This window comes from Gouania willdenowi, chromosome 6 (assembly GCF_900634775.1).
Source record: "Gouania willdenowi chromosome 6, fGouWil2.1, whole genome shotgun sequence".
NCBI lineage: Eukaryota > Metazoa > Chordata > Actinopteri > Blenniiformes > Gobiesocidae > Gouania > Gouania willdenowi.
Window position 1 is genome coordinate 1,472,929 of NC_041049.1, and position 19,539 is coordinate 1,492,467.

Sequence of the window (19,539 nt, forward strand, 5' to 3'; positions counted from 1 at the left end):
TATGTAAATCTGCAGGCCACACACATACATATATTAACGTGATGTATGCATATATGTTGTTTAATACTTACTTATATAATATATGGTGACTGGCTGTATATGAGGACAATAAAATACATAATTACAAACAAATAAATATATAGATAAATGAATGAATAAATACTGAATTAAATGAACAATAAATGAAATACATGTACGTGAACTAATAAATAAAAGGAAAAAAAAATACATTAGTAAATAAATAATTAAATACTTGTCTTTGTTACCATACTTTCATATTTAATTTTCCAATTATGCATTTAAATATATATTTACACATGTATTTATTTACTTATTACATAGACGTAACCAATTCTTAATTAACATATGACACATAAATATGTAAATAAATTAATACATAAAAAGTATGCATAATTGAGGAAATGTAAAAATATTAATATATGGTAACAGACATTTAAAAAAAGTATTTATGTAATTATTTATTCAGCAATTTTTTATTGATGTATTTATTAGTAATTGTGTCATTTTTTGTCCCCATAGTTGTATAGAAACTCACTGAGGGAGCAGATTAGACCTGAATTTAGGATATTGCTATATATCTGAAATTAAAAAGACTTTGTTAAAGAAATAGAAAAACACATGTTAGAGTGGTATCCTTCTCCCAGTGGTTTAACTGGTATGGCTTCAGGACTCAACATCACACTTTAAACTGTGAAAACTGTGACTTAAATGTCGGCAGAGGTAGTAACTGAGTCCGAACTGATAAAGATTTTGAATCAAAGTGGCCAAAAATGTGTAAATGTTTGTTTTCCTTTGTATTTCCTAATGTGGACTTGATGCATTTCTGACACATTGTGTAATCGTTGTTTCCTCTCAGTGAAAACACTTCACAGGTTTCTGTTACAAAATTGCACCACTTTTATTCATTTAAGGCTTTTTAGTTTTGACTTTACATTTGGCTTCAGCCGCTCGCCCTCATCCTCCTCTTCCTGCTGCTGCTGAGGAAACCAGTGGAACACCACATAGTCCCAGTGGTTTCCTGTACCTTTCATTGGTCATCACTGCGTACGGACACAAAGGAAAAGCACAAAACACTTTCCTCGTTCAGCTGCGATGGCGTTTTGTCACTTGTACTCTCCTCGTCAGGCTCAAACTAAACTAAACTAAACTAAAGGGTTTGTGTGAGATACTGATTGTTGTTTCCTTTGTGTTTTAAAAGCTTTTCCAGGAGTTCAAGACACAATAAACAATAATCACTGGTTTCTTACAGATTAAATGAATAAAACATTTTCTGAGGAAGTTAAAAAAAATTCAAAGTTTAGCCAAAAAAATCTGCAAGTTTGACAACAAACATGCCTGGTTTACGATGAAGTCTAATATTAGTTTCACACGTTTACATTAAAACACCTCAAGTACATGATCAAGCCTTCACAAAAACTAAAGAGAGCAGATTAGTCCTAATGTAACCAGTGCACATCTGTAAATTAACGCATTTACACTAAACTCATTTTGTTGCTAAAGTTGAGGCAGAATTTAAAGTTAAGAAAAAAAAAACAAACAGAATGATGAGTGAGCCTGTTAGGTTTTGGTGAACCAGCAAAGTTTACAATCATTAAAGTTATGTTTAAAAAAGCAAACAATACCCATCAAATGAATGTTAAAACTGTTAAAAACCTCAAAACACACGATAATGACCTTAGAAGCGCTATTCATCACACACGACCTTCACAATAAAACCTAAAATATTCATTTATAGAACCGAGAGGAGATAAACAAAATAAAATCACATCGCACTAAATGACAAAAGCTACCGCAGCCGCCGCGTTGAAGGTCGGAAACGTTCGATTGCTGCCACAAAATGACTTTAATCACACAAAAAAATACTGTTAATATCTAATAATTACGTCCATAGATACTTTAGACATAATACAGTGGTTCCCAACCTTTTTTGGATCGTGACCCTATTTTTATATCACACATTTCTAGCGGGTCAGACATTTCTATACTATATGTTTTTTTCTTTATTTACTTTATACTGTATTTTATTTGAACTAGATTTATTTATAGATTCTGACAAAAGTTTAGAATACAATTGTTTAAGATTGTTTTGTTTTTTAATCTGAAAAGGAATAATTAAAACTTAATAGAATTTTAATTTAATCAGTATTTACATAGGTGGAGTTTGAGATTCTTTCGAGGGGGGGGGGGGGGGGGGGGGGAAACAGAATTAAATACATGGACTGTTTCGGGATTGGCGCCAACCACAATGTAACATATACAATAATGCAAAAATTATTAGTAACATAATTGATAATGGTGACGACAAAAATTTGCGTTGACGCGTCGTTTAATGTTGTAAATTCATGATAAAGTTTTTCTGCCTCATTTTTGCTGCAGTACCATTTACATTGTGAAGAAGAATTGGTCAACAGAAGAACCAACCTAAAGTCTCAAAAGTTTGGTACCATTTCACAAAAAACTTAAAACAAATGAATTCATATTAATTCACTGTGTTTAATGGCATTTAAAATAGTTGTATATTATGTACATTATATTAGGAATTGTATTTTTCAGAAAGAATTTTGGAAAACTGTAATGAAAATTCTTTCCCCCCTCCACAAACTCCGTGTATGATAATTAACACATTCCAGGTGACCCAATTTAAATTTCAGGCAACCCCCAAGGTTGAAAAACACTGACATAACGTCTAATAGGGGCTAAAAAATACTTTTGTCATCATTATTTTGGTTTCTGTAGTTTGCAGACGTCTCATCGCTGCCCCCTACGGTCGTGCCTGGAAGAAGTTAAATTATTTGCAGTTAGCTCCTCCTACCACAGGGGGCAGTAATGAGCACTAATAGCTGCTGAAATAAAACTCCTGTGGCAGCAGCAGAGTGACCTTCGACCTTTCAGAAAAGCTTCTGCTCAACATGCAAACAATGGCAGCGCCCCCTGGAGGTAGGGCCAAGTGACTGACAGATACACCAACATGCTACATGACGCTAACGCACGGCCGCTAACACCGACAGCAGCCGTGCACGCGAGGTTAGCCAAAAAAACAACGCTCAAATATCTTTAAACTGGCTTCTGATTCACAGACACGCCCCAAATACATTAAAAGGGGCGTGGCCTCTGAGTCAGGCCTCTTAGAAATTGAAATACGAGGATTTTTCCTTTTTTAGACGATAATAAATCTGTGTTAACGCTCACACGTGTTAATGATATCAGTTTACCAGAAAATAAAAGTTATTAAATGCAGAAACCGACCAAAACATTTCAGCTCATTTCCATACACACACTAACGCACATTAACACACACACACAGCCCAGTGTGAGTCTGCTGTCTGAAGGCAACTTGTTCACCCGAGGCCGGGGGTCAGGGTTCAGCTCAAGGTGTTGGTAAACATAGAAAATGCAATGTAGCCGTTAGCTAGCTAGCATTGAATCAGCTAGCAGAACATTTGCATTTGAGGACGTAATATTTTATGATCAAAAGCAACCAAAACACATTTGTTTAGTAGTTTTTCAACGCGTGGAAACATTTTCTCCAATCCATGAGCTAGCATTGAGCTAGCATAGTGCTACCAACACACTGAGCGGAAATCCATGACCTTCTGTAGCCCCTCCCACCCTAAAACTCCACCCCTCCCACCCATTAAATCAAAATGACGTCTATATTCCTTTTACACAGAATCAGTGAAAAACAATCACTGAAAAGATCCACAGGTTTAACCAGAGCCACACACACGTGCGTGCGCGTACGTACACGTGTATGCACATGCATGCACACACACGCACACGCGCGCACACACACACACGCACACACGCACACACACAGACAGTCAGTCAGTGGTAGAACGGCTCTTTGCGGCTGAAAAATGAGTTAAAAGTAAAGAAAGCAGAAAGAGTGAAAAGCAGGAAGCAGCCTCGCCCCGGCAAACATCGGCTCAATCAGAGAGCATCATGGGAGCTGTAGTTTGAATCCTGGGCCGCCCTGCTGTTCCCCTCATCATCATCATCATCATCGTATTCATGTGATGTTTGGTTGGAACGTTTCCAAGGCAACAGTCTCCCTTACACAGTGAGGGGGAAAGGAATGTTAGAGGCGGTCGTCACGGTAACGAAGGTCAGTGAAGGCCGATGGCGATGACTGCGCAGGTTGCTTTAAAGAGGGCGTGGCAAGCTGGAAGAGGTCCTGTGATTGGTCGGTCGGTCCAGGTAGCAGAAAACTGAACAACCAGAAACAAACAAACCCAAGAAGATAAAAAACAATTGTTTCGTACGTGGGAAAAAATAAAAACCTGTGGCGAGCGAGCGATAGATACCCGACATTAGAGCAGCTGACAGGTGGACTTTTTACGGGTTTTTCCAGGAGCCGGACTCTTCCGATTGATCTGCCGAACGAGGTCGTAGAAGATCTGCAGCAAACACAGGAAACACAGACGTTAAAGTCCGTGTAAAACAGAAATAAACGTGTGTTATGAGTTTGTCACACCACAGAAACGTGTGTCACTGACCACTGAGCCAAATTTGAAAAAAATATAAAAAGTGTAAAAAATATATATTTATGACCTATTTAATGTGTTTAGAAGAAAATGTCAGATATTGCTTCAGACGGTCTTTAAACATGGAAACAGGCTGGTCGCCATGGCAACAGCCCCACTCTCACCTCATTGACGTTGATTTTGCTCTTGGCCGAAGTTTCCAGGAAGGCGCAGCAGTTCCACTGACGGGCGAGATTCACGCCCGAGTCTTTGCCCACAACGCGCTCCACCTCCAGGTCACACTTATTACCCACCAGGATCATCGGCACCTGAGACAGGAAGTAGAAACACCTGAGACAGGAAGTAGAAACCATAGACATTATATACGTAGATGTCGCATCGACTGAGGAGGAACACGTCAACAGCGCCGCCATCATGGACCAGCGGTGGTGGTAAAGGCCGCGGTGCATAGACATTATGACAGAAAGACGTATTTCTCAATCTCTAAGTAGAATTATTTGTTGAATTTTTAACCGATTTCTAAACTGTTTAATTTTTTTTAAAAACGTCACAAATGTAGCTATGATATATTTAAAATGCTGGTTTTACCACTTAACACTTAATCTCTACACCCACAACCTTTAATATTTCAGTTCTTTGGCTACAATAATTAATGATGATGATATAATAGTAATAATATTATAATAATAATAAACAATATTTATTAATAATAATAATACAATGATAATACCACTAACTATGATACAAAGTATTAATAACAATTAACAAATGCAATAATATGAGAAAATAATGATAATTATAAGAATAGCTATAACAATAATACAGTAGTTGTATAATTATATAATAATAAGAATAATTGTCGAATGCAATGTATAGCCTAAACTATGTTGTTAATAACAACCTGAGCACATCTGAACGTTTTCTAGGTTCCTTTTGTTCTATTTATTTATATCTATCTATCTATATCTATCATGTCTGACGTTTGCTACAAACAAAGCTCGTGAAAATTGTTTGAGAATTGAGTGATTTATAACAACTTTAATAGTGTAAACACATCATTCCTCTATAGATGTAATACACTGCAGGAGTGATTGACACAAAAATCATGACTTACTTGTTATGAGATGCTATGTCATAATTATGAGATACCCTATCTCACATAATTATTATGAGATATCTCATAATTATGGATTTCTTATTATGAGATACTATTAATTATGACTTGGCATCTCATAAGTCATGATTATAAGATAGTATTTTACAATTATGAGATACTGTCATAAGTAAGTCATAATTTTTAAATGCTATCTCAGAATTCTGAGATAATATCGCATAATAATTAAAGCTGATATCCAGAGTTTCTGATAAATCTATGTTTATGTATAATTTTATTGAAACGCGGAAAAAATACCTAACTAGTCTTTTATTATGGTCGACTGCTGGTGGTCATTCATATACATTAATGTATACAAGTCCTGTTTTTGTCCTACACTTTAATGTACATACACATTAAAACGTATACACACATACGCCACACCTGAATATACACCTAACAACATAAATATATCAGTCACACGTAGACACAGGTGTGGTGTGAGTGAAGCTATAGTGATCAGGTGACCTTCACTATGTAGCACCGTCTACGTGACATGTAAACACTTACAAATAAATATTAGGTGTGTACATGTGTGTAAGTCAGTAAGTGTGTGTGTGTGTATAACAGACCACCATTTAGTCTGGTTACAGTCTGTGTCACTACACCCGTCCATAGAGTGGTAGTGACTGTAGTGTTACGCTCTGAGTCAGATCATTGCTGTGATTGGACAGAATACAACACACACACACACACACACACACACACACACACTTACACACATGTACACACCTAATATTTATTTCTAAGTGTTTACATGTCACGTAGACGGTGCTACATAGTGAAGGTCACCTGATCACTATAGCTTCACTCACACCTGTGTCTACACATAACTACTGACATTAGGTAAGTTTAGTGAAAGTTAGACACGTACACGTGTGTTAGACTGGTGTGTGTGAATTTAGAAGTGATCCACCCCCCATAGTGCGTGTGTGTGTGTGTCGTACGTCCTCCGTGTCCTTCACTCTGAGGATCTGTTCTCTCAGGTCCTGGAGGTCGTTGAAAGTAGACTGAGCAGTGATGGAATAAACCAGAGCAAAGCCCTGACCGTTCTTCATGTACAGGTCTCTCATGGCCGTGAACTGCTCCTACACACACACACACACACACACACACACACACACACACACACACACACACACACACACACACACACACACAGACACACACAGACACACACACAGACACTCAGGGGTCAGAGGTCAGATGACCGCGGGCTCCCAAGGAGCAGCCGGTGCTGATCTTACTGTTCCTGCTGTGTCCAGGATCTCCAGCATACACTGCTGCCCGTCCACCTCCACTTGCTGCACACACACAAAGTAGCAGTCACTCAAACGTCCCACAGAGTCAAACACAGAACAGTCTGATCTATGGCTGTATGTCTTTGTCTCTAACAAAGGATCTATGTGTGTATGTCTATGTCTCTACCAAAGGATCTATGTGCGTATGTCTATGTCTCTAATAAAGGATCTATGCGTGTATGTCTATGTCTTTACAAAGGATCTATGTGTGTATGTCTATGTCTCTACCATAGGATCTATGTGTGTATGTCTATGTCTCTAACAAAGGATCTATGTGTGTATGTCTATGTCTCTAACAAGGATCTATGTGTGTATGTCTATGTCTCTAACAAAGGATCTATGTGTGTATGTCTATGTCTCTAATAAAGGATCTATGTCTGTATGTCTATGTCTCTAATAAAGGATCTATGTGTGTATGTCTATAACAAAGGATCTGTGTGTGTATGTCTATGTCTCTAGACAAGGATCTATGGCTGTATGTCTATGTTAGGGCGTGGTCTCACCTTCCTGTAGGAGTCTTCTATCGTGGGGTCGTATTTCTCCACAAAGATGCCCTGAACGAACTGAACCGTCTGCACACAGAGCACATCATAGAATTATTTAACATAAATCACAACATGTTATTTATTATGCAGTATATATAATTTCATTTACAAATAATTATAATTGTGATGAATTTATTCAACTATTTTTTTAAATATTTTATTTACTATAGTATATATCAGGGGTCACCAACCTTTTTGAAACCAAGAGCTACTTCTTGGGCACTGATTAATGTGAAGGGCTACCAGTTTGATACACACTTAAATAATAATTTGGTGAGATTTTCAAAAGAGAGCGGGGGGGGGGGGTATTTGCTTAAAGTAAAGAACAAATTCCACCAAATGGTAAATGGTGGTAGTAGTAGAATAAATAAAATAAATAACATAAAATTAAACAAAAAAGGCATACATTGCATAAATTATCCATCAATCTATGCAATGTATGCTTGAAATAAAAATAATCAACAAAAGGAAAATTAAACATAGCTACAACAACGGCTATAACCATAACAGAAACACTTCCCTACACATGGTTGGATTTGATTTTCTCCCGATTTCCTCACTGACATTGTCCGGGCGGAACATCCTTCACTGAGCGTCGTTTCCGGCCGGACAATAATAACGATTACACCTCTTCTTATGCGGTGTAATCGTTATTATTATTACAACAATATTATTATTACAATAATATAATTACACCGCATAAGAAGAGGAAGAAGAGTCTTCTTCCTCTTCTTATGTGGTGTAATCGTTATTATTGTCCGGCTGGAAACGACGCTCAGTGAAGGATGGTCCGCCCGGACAATGTCGGGCAGAAATCAGGAGAAAATTGGGAGGGTTGGCAAGTATGTATTAAACACAAAAAACACTTTACATTTTAAGTGTTTATATATATGTATTGTCATTTCTAAGTTACATGTAAGTGTGATTTAAACAAGAATAGCTAAATAAATAAATCTATATATATAAAAGCTCACTGGTAAGTGCTGCTATTTGAGCTATTTTTAGAACAGGCCAGCGGGCGACTCATCTGGTCCTTACGGGCGACCTGGTGCCCGCGGGCACCGCGTTGGTGACCCCTGGTATATATAATATATATACTGTAATCTTTATTTATTCATTTATTATTATTTTTATATATTGTATTCATTCTTTATAATACTGCATCTAATTGTGATTAATTAGATTTGTTTTAGTCTTGATGAATGTATAAATAATAATAATAATATTTATTGTAATTAGTTCTGTTTATTTTATTCAATAAAATTAGAATATTGAATTCTTTTGTGATAAGTATAACTAATGCACTTCGTTTTCATGTTACGTGTGAATGCTGCACTAAATAATATTATATTACAAAATACACAAAAACAACAAATAAAATAGTACAAGTGGCTTAGTTTAGTTCATGGATTCATATTTAATTATTATTTTCCGTACTAATAATAAAGTATTATGCATGAGTGCAGATTTTATTTATTTACAGAAAAAAAAGATGAAATTATTTTGGTAGAATGTGTGTATCTGGACAGTGAGGATGTGGAGACTTACCAGAGCAGACTTTCCCACGCCTCCTGATCCTAAAACCACCAGCTTGTATTCACGCATTCTGACCGTCTGTCTGTCTCTGTCTGTCTGCTGGGCGAGAGACACCGACACACACAGAGAGAGGGAAAGAGAGAGAGTTAAGTCTGTGTCGTCTGATTAAAATCTAAACTTTTAGTACTGACTTTTTAAAAAATTAAAATTCAGCATCAAAGAATTATGAACGCCTATTTCTACCAGTAAAAAAAAACTACAAAAAACTAGGAATCGTAAAAATATTTTTTAAAAATCCTAGAGAGAAAAAATTAAGAATAGTGAAAATAATTCATAAAAATACGATCCTATTTCCCTTGGAGATGTGTTTAGTGGCAGGGGCCTTCATTCATTTGAGGACCTTTGCATCCAGTTTAATTTACAGCAATCATCTTTTTTCTTTTATTTACAATTAAGAACCGCCATGAAAACATACGGAGTACCTTGGCAGTCCCCTTCACAGCCACATCCCTTGTAAACGTTTGTAGATGGTACATGTGGATCAAAAGGTGTCATTTCTAAAATGTTCTCTCACTTTTTGGGACAGACTTATGTACCATTGCTTTTAGAGCCGAGATGGAGGTCAGATATTTCAAACTTTCCTGTGGACTTTGACTGGCACACTGTGTGGGACACTGTACTCTGTTCCTCGAAAAATCCAGATCACCAACAGATACATCTGAACTTTTTACATAGGACGCACTTGACACCACGTAGACTATTTTCCATGAAGTATAAGCCGGATCCCACCTGCACTTTGTGCCATGATGGCGTGGTGGGGACCTACTTCCACATGGTTTGGGAGTGCCCAGGGGTTGCTCGGTTTTGGGACATGGTGGCTGGTAATTTGTCTCTCCTCTTATCGTGCCTGGTTCCCAGCTCTCCCCTGGTCCTTCTTCTGAATGACTTTTCTCGGCTTGGACTGAACATGGCAAAACAAAGAGTCCTTTTGGCGGGACTTACGGCTGCCAAAAAGATGGTCGCCACAAGGTGGAAGCCCCCTCACTTGCTGTCTCGTCAACAGTGGGTCATGACATTTATTGACATTGCTTACCTGGAGCTCTCCACGGCGCGGATGCATGGTGCTAGGGTGGGCACTACCAATATGTGGGACAGTGCAATTAAAGAACTTAAGTCTTCCCTTCTTTAAGTTTAGTTTTTGTTTGAGTGCAGATTGTGTGTTTCATCATGTAGTGTTCTTGTTGCCCTGGACTTGTGTATGTGTATGTTTATGTTGTGTGTAATTTTGTTGTTGTTTGAAAATTAATAAAAAAATCTGATAAAAATAAAAAAAATACGATCCTCTTATTATTTATTATTATTTATGATATACTGAGTCATAATTTTGAGATACTATCTCATAGTTTTGAGTTAATATCTCATAATTATGAGGGGGAAAACTGGGAATAGTAAAATAATAAATAAAAATCTTTAGGTTATGTATATAACTGCGGTTCTATGAGTAATATGAGTGAGATGTACAGGATGCAACATCTGTCTGTATTCCTCAGAAGCATTATTTCAATCTGCCAATCCTGATCAGTGAGGTACGTCAGTCCACTAGGGACCCTCCCACCTCCTACAAAAGGAGGACAATGACAGACGGGCACCATTCAAAAAAAGCACCTCCTCTCCTTGTTTGAGCAAGAAGGGTAGTCTGGTGAGACATCTCACTCATATTACTCATAGAACCAGGATTATATACATACCTTAAAGTTCTATTTTATAATATTTCATGAGATGTCTCACTATGGGATATGGAAACTCCTGTGTTGCAGACATGCTTATCGAGCGGTACCAGACCCCAGGGCAGAAGTCTGATCACATCAAGACAGTAAAACCGCTCGTGCCAACATGATGGGCAAGGTCCAACTCACCGCCACGCAGATGTCCTGAACAGACACTCCATTGAACAAAGCCCAGGGTTTGGCAAGACCCCGAGTTGAGTGTGCACGCAGACCAACAGGTGGCTGCAGACCCTGAATCAAGTTAGCCAAAGCAATAGCCTCCACCACCCAGTGAGACAGGCGTTGCTTAGGAACAGGCTTCCCCTTGTGGGAGACAAACAGCGGATCGCTCCTCCTGAGGCTCCTTGTCATGTCCATATAAGTGCGGATTGCACGAACTGGACATAACACATTCGGCCACTGCTCACCCTGTGAGGCAGAAATGGTCAAAAGGTCAATGGGAGAACATGAGCCCACAACCTTCGGCACAAATGTGGGTCTCAGAATGATCCTCGCATCACCTGGAAAGAGCTGAGCACACGACGGGTGGACCGAGAGCGCATGGATGTCACTGACCTTCTTGGCTGATGCCAGAGCCAGTCACAAGACAGCCTTAACAGAGGCGAACTTCAGGCCTGCCTCCTGCAGTGGTTCGAACGGAGGACATTTAAGGCCCGCCAGAACCAACGCCAGATCCCACGGTGGAACCAGCGTAGATTTTCCTTCATTGTTGCAGGGTCCTGAGACAGAGAGAAATCTTCACAAAGTTCAGCCTGGTAGGCAGTGAGAAGAGAGAGGACAGCGCCCTGACCGAGGGAGCAGCAGCCGCATATGTCCTATCTACAATCAGTTTGTTCTGAACAGCAACACAGGCCTCCGAGGGGACACCGCAGGCTGTCGTGAGAGAAAGTGAGCCGGAACGAGGGACTCCACTGGCGGTATTCAAAGCAGTCCAAGGCTCTCCATTGCCTCACAGTCGAGGACTGAAGCACCTGACACCGGGGTTTTCCCTGTGAACGGACGGTCCTTCCAGGGACGCACTACTTCAACAAGCAACTCAAGAAAGACAGGAAGGATTTGTTCCCTTCGCAGTGGGACCTGGTAGTTTCAGTCACAAGGACGGGCCACGGAATGGCCAGCCGAGCCACAGGACGTTTACACACGTCCACTGTGTCCAGGCTGGGAAGATGGGAGACAGGCATGGAACCCTCCATTTCCTCCTGAGAGGCTACAAAGGTGGTAGGAAGCTCATCACAAGCGGGGTGATGTATGGTTCATTCGCCACACTCGAACCGAGAGGGTCAGAGGAGTCTTCATCAAACTCTCCACAGTCTATAATGATGACATCCTCGTGTAGTGGGGAGGTAGTCGCCAGGTCCAGCTGGGAAACCCAGCTGGAAGCCTGAGCAGCCGCAGTGTCCATCAGCACAGCCTCTTCTTCACCTACCTCAGCAGGGGCGCTGTGAGGAGGGAGGAAGGGGTTCTGCTCGTAGAGGTTCATCTGACATGCCAGTCTCCTGTGGAGGCTTTGTGCGTTAAACACAATGCAGCGCTGACATGAGCCCGGAGTTTCGACCGCCATTCGGGCATGTTCCAAACCCAGGCAGTTGGAGCATACCTTGTGCCTGTCCTTATTGGAGATTTTTCCCCCACATGGACAAAGGCGAGCCCCAGAGCATCTCAGTGAGCGGAGCCTTAGCTTCCATCACCACGTGACATAGTTAGGATAAGCAGGTGGCCTAGCTTGCGCTACCACGAGGCAGCTTGCATAGATGCTAGCAGGGATGCAGGTCAACGTGTTCTGGTACGTGTCAGACACTGAGGACAGCGTTGGCTTTCGAGACGGCAGCTGGTTTGCTTGCGTCCGAAGCTCAAATACTGTGGAATCTAGAGCTGGAGCCGGGTTGCACACTTTCATGAGAGCCCAGAGGGGGGACCGACGTACGCACAGGCCCGAAGGTGCTGGGGCAGTGGGACCGAGATGACAGCGAGGTGTGCTGAGGGCAGTTCACACCGGCCTTGCAGCACGTGCAGCGGGGCTAACACCGGCGTGAGAGAGCCGCTGGGGACCAACGTGTGCTGAGGCAGCAGCGTTGGAAGGAGCAGTCAGCCGGAGCTGACTGCTCCGGGCAGCACTCACCAAGCAAAGCAAGGTAAGAGCTGTGTTTTCTTTCCTACTACTCGACCTGTTGTGGTCTAAAGCAGGCGCAATTTCTGCCAGCGTTTGTTGACTGGAATAAAGAGAATCCGCCTGTCGACAGTTAAACTGGAAAAATTAACGCGAGATAGCTGAAAGGAGAAGAGGTGCTTGAATATAGGAAGTGGGAGGGTCCCTAGAGGAATGACGTGCTTCACCGGCCAATCATTATTGGCAGATTGAAATAATGCTTCTAAGGAATGCAGACAGAGGTTGCATCCAATAGTGAGAGATCTCACAAAATATTATGAAATAGAACCTATTTGTATCTCATAGTTATGATTTAGTATCTCATATCAGAAAAAACTAGGAATAGTAACATTTTAAAAATAATGCTATCCTATTAGTATATATAATTATGAGATACTAAGTAAATTTTTATTATTCTACTATTACTATTTTTTCTCATAATTATAGTTATAATTATGATAAAAAATAGATAAAAAAATAGAAATAGTAATATAAAATAAAAAATCATATTTTAATATTATCTCATTATTAGTAGTATTACTATTTTTTGTTTTGTTTTTAACTTCCATAACAAAGTTATAAATGCAACAACGGCCAATCAGGTGCGCTCCAGTGGCCTTGTGACCAACGTGTGAATGTTTCCATCTGTCTCTGCACAGGTCATGTGTTAAAAACTCTGATTGTCCGTGATTGCAAAAAACAAACGTTTACAAAATCCACTTCCTGAAATAAAAATGTCAATATGGTTTTTATTATCGTTTTTTTTTTTTAATTAAGCGGAAATTTTAAAACAACGCTGCATATTTTGAGACAATATCAAACATTTCTATGATTTTTTTGCTGTAAAACTGGTCGTTAAATGACTAACAATTGGCGCAAAAACTGACGGACATGGGAAATCTCGCATTAATTCAGTTTTCCTTAATTCAGATTCATGGATTTACATTAGTTATTGGTGCTCCTGAGAACATGAACAGAATAAAATAATAAAGCCAAGTCCCCTGGTAATAAGCCCTTAACTAAATAAAATTAAAAAAATGCACGTATTAAACAAACGTCTATATTCTCCTGTAATACCTGCTCTAACCACCAGTGGGTGCTCCCAGGTTTAAATCTATACCTGAACTCATCATGTTTACATCATAATTAATGTATAAACAATAAACAAAGAAGATGTTAATGACCCATTGGATGCAGGATGTTCTCTGCTTGACGGACGAGTGAGGACCGTGACCTCACAGGTAAAGGTCAATAAGGACACATTGGTTTGTCCCACGGTCTGTGAAGGCATCAGTGGCGCCCTGAGGCGTGAGTTTAGTTCAGAAGGAGAAACGAGTCCAGACGAGTTCAGTTCACAAACTGAGGCAGCAGAAAGAGCTCAGGAGAACATGCAACTCTCTTCAACTTGTTATTGTCCCGCCCCTCGACCAATCAGCATCCTGTGTGTGTGTGCGCTGAGTGAATGGGGTGATCTGATGCACACGGTCATTAAAACCTCATCCTGAGAACTCGGAGCAGCTGCTGTTAGGCTCAGACTGGTCATCGTGTTATCTAGTGATCATCTTATGACACACTGAGTGCTTGTAGCAGTTGGTGTTACAGCTCGACTCGTCATCGTGTCATCTGGTGACCGACTGATTCTAAGTAGAACGTGTAACTGAATGCAAAGGTTCATCTGGAGTGTTTTAATGTGTTCATTTTACTGGAAACACTGAGTGTCACCATTTATAACAATGACCAGATGAACTGAGACAGCAACAGGTAAATAATAATAATTAGTGACTTCATTTCCTTTCTGGCACAAAGTGGAGCAGAGGCTCTATAAATAACATTGTTGAACATCATGTAATAAATAAATATTTCAATCACAGTCCAACAGAATTACTGCTCCCTAAAGCGGGGGTTCTCAACTTTGGGGTCACGAGACACTTGGACTGGGGTTGCCAGATGCCTTCAAGAAAATAGGAATATTTTCTGAACAATTTGAACCCATTTTTGCTTATTTTTTATCATTTTCTGCAACTCCATCAAACTTTCCATATTTTAACCTATTTTCATAACTTTTTGTTGCCATATTTTCGCTCTTTTTAATGTATTTTTGCTACATTACTCCCATTTCTGACACTTCTTCATCACATTTCTGCACATTTTTTCCACTTTCCAGACATTTTCAGCAGTTATAAACCCTTTCCACCTAATGTCACATATGTTATTGTCACTTTTAACCTCTTTTCACCATTTTTTTTTTTTTTGGCAAATGACACTTTGAACCCTTTTTTACCACTTTTTCTGTCTGTTTTTGTCCACTCTAATTTACGACTTTTAACCAATTTCTGTGGTTTTTAAAATCCCATTTCACCACCTTTTCACCATTTTGGTCACTTTGAACCAGTGGGCGTGCACTGTAGATGTTCCCACTCAACGTTCCTGAAGCCAAAATACAGTACTTAGGGGCGTTTCCATCTTGAAAATTTAACATCATTTGGAGCCAAAGTCTGCGCAGTAGGGTCTGGTGGGAGGAGCCCTGGTAACACACCCCACCCATTTAGTGTACTGCCCTGATGACTTACGCAGCCCAGCTACGCCAAGAACATAAGTATCTTTCCTGCTGGAAATTCTACCAACGTCTTGTTCATATCATAGAGGTTAGTACAAAACCATTATATATTTACACTAATAGTCTCTGCTTTCCTTCACGACGTAACTGCTATTCACAAAGAGAGCTACGCAAGATCCACGGCTGTCAATCATCATCATATGTGATATAAAATCCCATTTTTCAAACTCAAATAACTTGTTTAAAATAAATTTTACAGAAAAATGAGCACTTGAACACAATGTAGGGTGATAATAACTAATGATCACAGCAGAGTTTAGGTTCGGAAAAAAATGATGTGACGAGTATTTTAACTTTACAGTTTGACCCACATCCCATCTGTTATCATTAGGGATGTAACGATTCACTCAACTCCCGATACGATTCACGATACGATTCTCTCACAATTTATTTTACAAAATGAACTGTAGAAAAATGATGACTGAAAAATATTCCTTTATTTTTTTGGGGGGGAAAAAAACTATACTGTTTTCCTTTTATTTTTCATTGTCAAAAGAATCCCTTGATAAACTATTTAAAACAATGCAATTTTGCTAAAAATAAATCTTGAATGAAATAAATAAAGGAATAATACAAATGAAGAAGAAGCCTATTAATTTAAATTCTGGTTCTATAGTAAACAATGCAAAACTGCATAATAGTTCATTTTCTTTTTAAAAGTGCAACTGAAAATGTATTTTGTGCCTTAACAATTGGACTTAAAAAAACCAAAACAAAAAAAGTCATTTCACTGTATTTACACGAGATATTTGTTTGGACCAGCAGAGGGCGCTGGTAACCCAGTGGTCGGTTGCCATGCAGATATCTTGCAGTGAAGAAGAGATGCTATGCTAGCAGACAGAGCTAATAGAAAAACGGGACTTTTACAGATATTCACGTAATATTACAGATATTTTTTCGGTGCTAAAGGGGTAAGGAATCATTTATGAACATGTTTAAGAGTAGAAGGCGGCCAGAAAAAAAGTATTAGCAGATTCCGCCCGCCGCCCTCCGTTCGTTAAAAAAAGTACTGCGATTCAATTTTCACAGTATCGATGTGAATCGTGATACCTATGAATCGATTTTTAACTGCCTTACGATTAATCGTTACATCCCTAGTAATCATTGAGGAGGCGGAGTTCATGACCTATACTGCAGCCAGTCTGCAGGGGGAGCTCTAAAAATAAAAGCTTCACTCCACCGGGAGATTGTCCTGTCCATTCTTTTTACAGTATATGGTTTGAACACATTTTATTTGTGATTAAAATCTTTAAGATGACTATAATAATAAGAAACATTCCTGGATAACAGTGGATATTATTCAGATGAATAAATAAATGTGGTTCATACAGATTCATTTTTCTGACTTTATGGATGGACCCCAAAATTATCTCCCCTTTATTGCCCCTTATAGATGGTCCTGTCTCCACATGACTGTTCTCGACCACTCTTTGGGACCTTTATTTTGGAGGCTGTGGCCTTTAAAGGTTGAGAACCACTGAACTAAAGAACATTACTAGGATCATCCCCATAATAATAATATTTTTCAGTCTACTCAGAGTTGTAGGATAGCTTTGACAAAAATTAACATTAATGTATCGCCCTGAACTGTTACAAGAGTGAAAAGATCACACTCTCCTACAATACAAAATATTTTTCAAAATAAAAGCACAAGATATTTAATTTTTCTGCCAAGGCAAAAGCCTGGGACACGCTAAATAAAGTTAGGGTCCAACAGGTTGAGAACATCTTAAATTAGGGTTGTCCAACTCATTTTAGTTAAAGGGCCATGTACGGACCAGTTCGATCACAAGTGGGCCGCAGGTTTGAAATGAACAATTTCAAGATTAACGTTCCCAAGTTTACACTTCCAGTTATAAATTAGACAAAGTATGGAGGACATCAACAATATCTAGGCAAAAAGTGACAAATACTTAAATGTCCTTTGATTTTTTTTTTAACAAATTCTATTTAATTTGGGGAGATTTTGAAGAATAATTTGTAAAAAAAATAAATAAATAAAAAAATTGCAGGATTGTGGAAACATTTTGAGTTCTTTCAACAACAATTTATAACTAAATTATTTGGTAATTTACACATTAATGACCCTCTGAAGGACCGGATTTGGCCCCCGGGCCTTAAGTTTGACACAGTTGTCTTCCATGAATCGTACACTGTTCCCTACATCGCCCCCTGCTGAGCGGAGGCCTGCACTTCTGGTTTGTTAGCAGTAAAAACATGAAGGTTCAAAACCCGAAGCTGAAAACTTCACAGCCCGAAGACTTTAAACCAGGGTTCAGGTTTGAAATCAAAGCTTTTCACGTGTTTAGAGAAAACTAACGATCCTTTATCACCATGATCTGCTGAGGTCAGCAATGGGAACAAGAAATGGGTCCTGGACTGCAAACAGACTAGGTGGGGCCGGTTTGTAGGAGGCAGCACAGCTTCATAAGGTCGACCCAGCTTAGTGTGCAGAGCACAGCCCGACATGCCTCTCCAAACTCCCCATACACGCTCACTGTTTGAGTTTCTCCAGGAAAACACCGAGACTTCGGCAGCGGTGTGGCCGCCCGGGGAGCCTGGTCGCCCGTCTAACTCTGCCACCAGGCCCCGCTTCCTCTGGAGCTTCTGACACAAACGGCGAGCAGGAGCAGACACGGACACCGGGGGTCCGGAGGGGTCTAACGGGGGTGTTGTTAACAGAAACCCGGCGTGTCTGTCACAACACAGTTCGTCCGTCCACCGCTTCCGCAAACCCAGCCCAGCTCGGCTCGGCTCTCCTCCCTCCACCCGGTGTCACCCACCCTGTCCCGGGTTAGTCTGAATGTCCGAGCCGAGCGAAGAAAAGAAAAGAGCAGAAAATGTGTGAAAAGAAGGAAAAGAAGCGCTACTCACAGTCACTGGTTTCGCTCTCTCTCCCACGGTCCGTGAACGTCGCTCGACCAGAGCCGCTCCCTCTGACGTAAAGCTGGGCGTGACCAACAGAGACACATCCGGTGCGACCCTTCAGAATAAACTCAGGTTTACCTCTAAAGAACAATTCACAAAAAATGAAACTCAACCGATTTCAGAACATACAAACGGCTCATACCTCCGTGAAGACAACACTGTAGTCAAACATCTAATAAATACAACTGTTGTTCGAGTTAGAAGTGTTTCAAACGTCAAAAAGTCCGTCTTAAAAATAGTGTTTAAGTAACTCCAACGAACACAGGATTTCAGGGTGAATAATTACAACAAACATAACTTATTCAACCTTGTCCCTCTGAATGAGGCTAAATGAATGTATATCAAAACCATCATACAGTGACTTTTTTTCATCATACCTCCCCTTTAAAGTGAGTTTGTATTGGTCTCACCTATGATGTATCGGCTCACACTGCAGAGCTGGCGAGAGTACCATTTTTATTTTGAAGGCCCTCTAAATCTACATCCGGCTTTGCTTTAAATACGTCACAGATCAAATATTTTATATTTTTGCTGCTTCCTGCACACGCACAAGATTAGTCTTTCTTTTTTAATCAGTTAGATTTTTCACTTTTCATCACATATTTATCCCACGTGTTTTTAATTATTTTCAATAGTTTATGTTTATCCATTAAAATGTTTTTTACATTACTATATTTCTACATGAAAATAACATTTTTCTCTCATTTTGTGTTTGTGTTGTCAATTTCAATCAATCAATCTTTTTTTTTTATAAAAAGCGCTTTTTATACAATAAAATACAGCTCAAAGTGCTTTTACAAAGTTTTAAATAAAAACACAGGTTATGCATTGTTGTGTTTTAGTTATTATTTAATACATTTTTCTCTTATTTTGTGTATTTTTGGTATTATTTAGTAGTTTTTCTCTCAGTTTGCGTGTCATTTTATGCTGTTACTTTTCAGGGCAACACAACATGTATAATATTAGAGTTTCCAAAGAATAGGAGATTGCTAATACATTTTAAGGACTCTGTGTTTGTGAG

At 39.4% G+C, this 19,539-nt stretch overlaps 1 protein-coding gene across 2 annotated transcripts; it reads right to left on the minus strand.

Moving 5' to 3' along the window:
• Positions 1-894: 894 nt before the first annotated feature.
• Positions 895-18,976, minus strand: LOC114464348 (ras-related protein Rap-1b). 2 transcript variants are annotated; one of them, XM_028448428.1, is made up of 9 exons: positions 18,929-18,976; positions 18,465-18,573; positions 9,053-9,136; positions 7,463-7,531; positions 6,906-6,962; positions 6,606-6,746; positions 4,670-4,813; positions 4,326-4,418; positions 895-4,229 (listed from the first exon to the last, which is right to left on the minus strand). In XM_028448428.1, exons 1-8 carry the CDS (start codon positions 18,970-18,972, stop codon positions 4,332-4,334), a joined length of 735 nt encoding a protein of 244 aa, XP_028304229.1. In that variant the 5' UTR covers positions 18,973-18,976; the 3' UTR covers positions 895-4,229; positions 4,326-4,331. The 2 variants fall into 2 exon arrangements, with proteins under 2 accessions (XP_028304229.1, XP_028304228.1); XM_028448427.1 differs by having other exon boundaries at positions 9,053-9,139.
• Positions 18,977-19,539: the final 563 nt, after the last annotated feature.

Excerpts from the sequence above, each read along its gene's own strand:
- LOC114464348 (XM_028448427.1), bottom strand. The coding sequence starts at position 18,972 with ATGGTACTCTCGCCAGCTCTGCAGTGTGAGCCGATACATCATAG. Across the intron at positions 9,140-18,464 it reads AGAGAGCGAAACCAGTGACT|CAGACAGACAGAGACAGACA; the intron begins GTGAGTAGCGCT and ends TCTCTCGCCCAG. Across the intron at positions 7,532-9,052 it reads GCGTGGGAAAGTCTGCTCTG|ACGGTTCAGTTCGTTCAGGG; the intron begins GTAAGTCTCCAC and ends CTCTGTGTGCAG.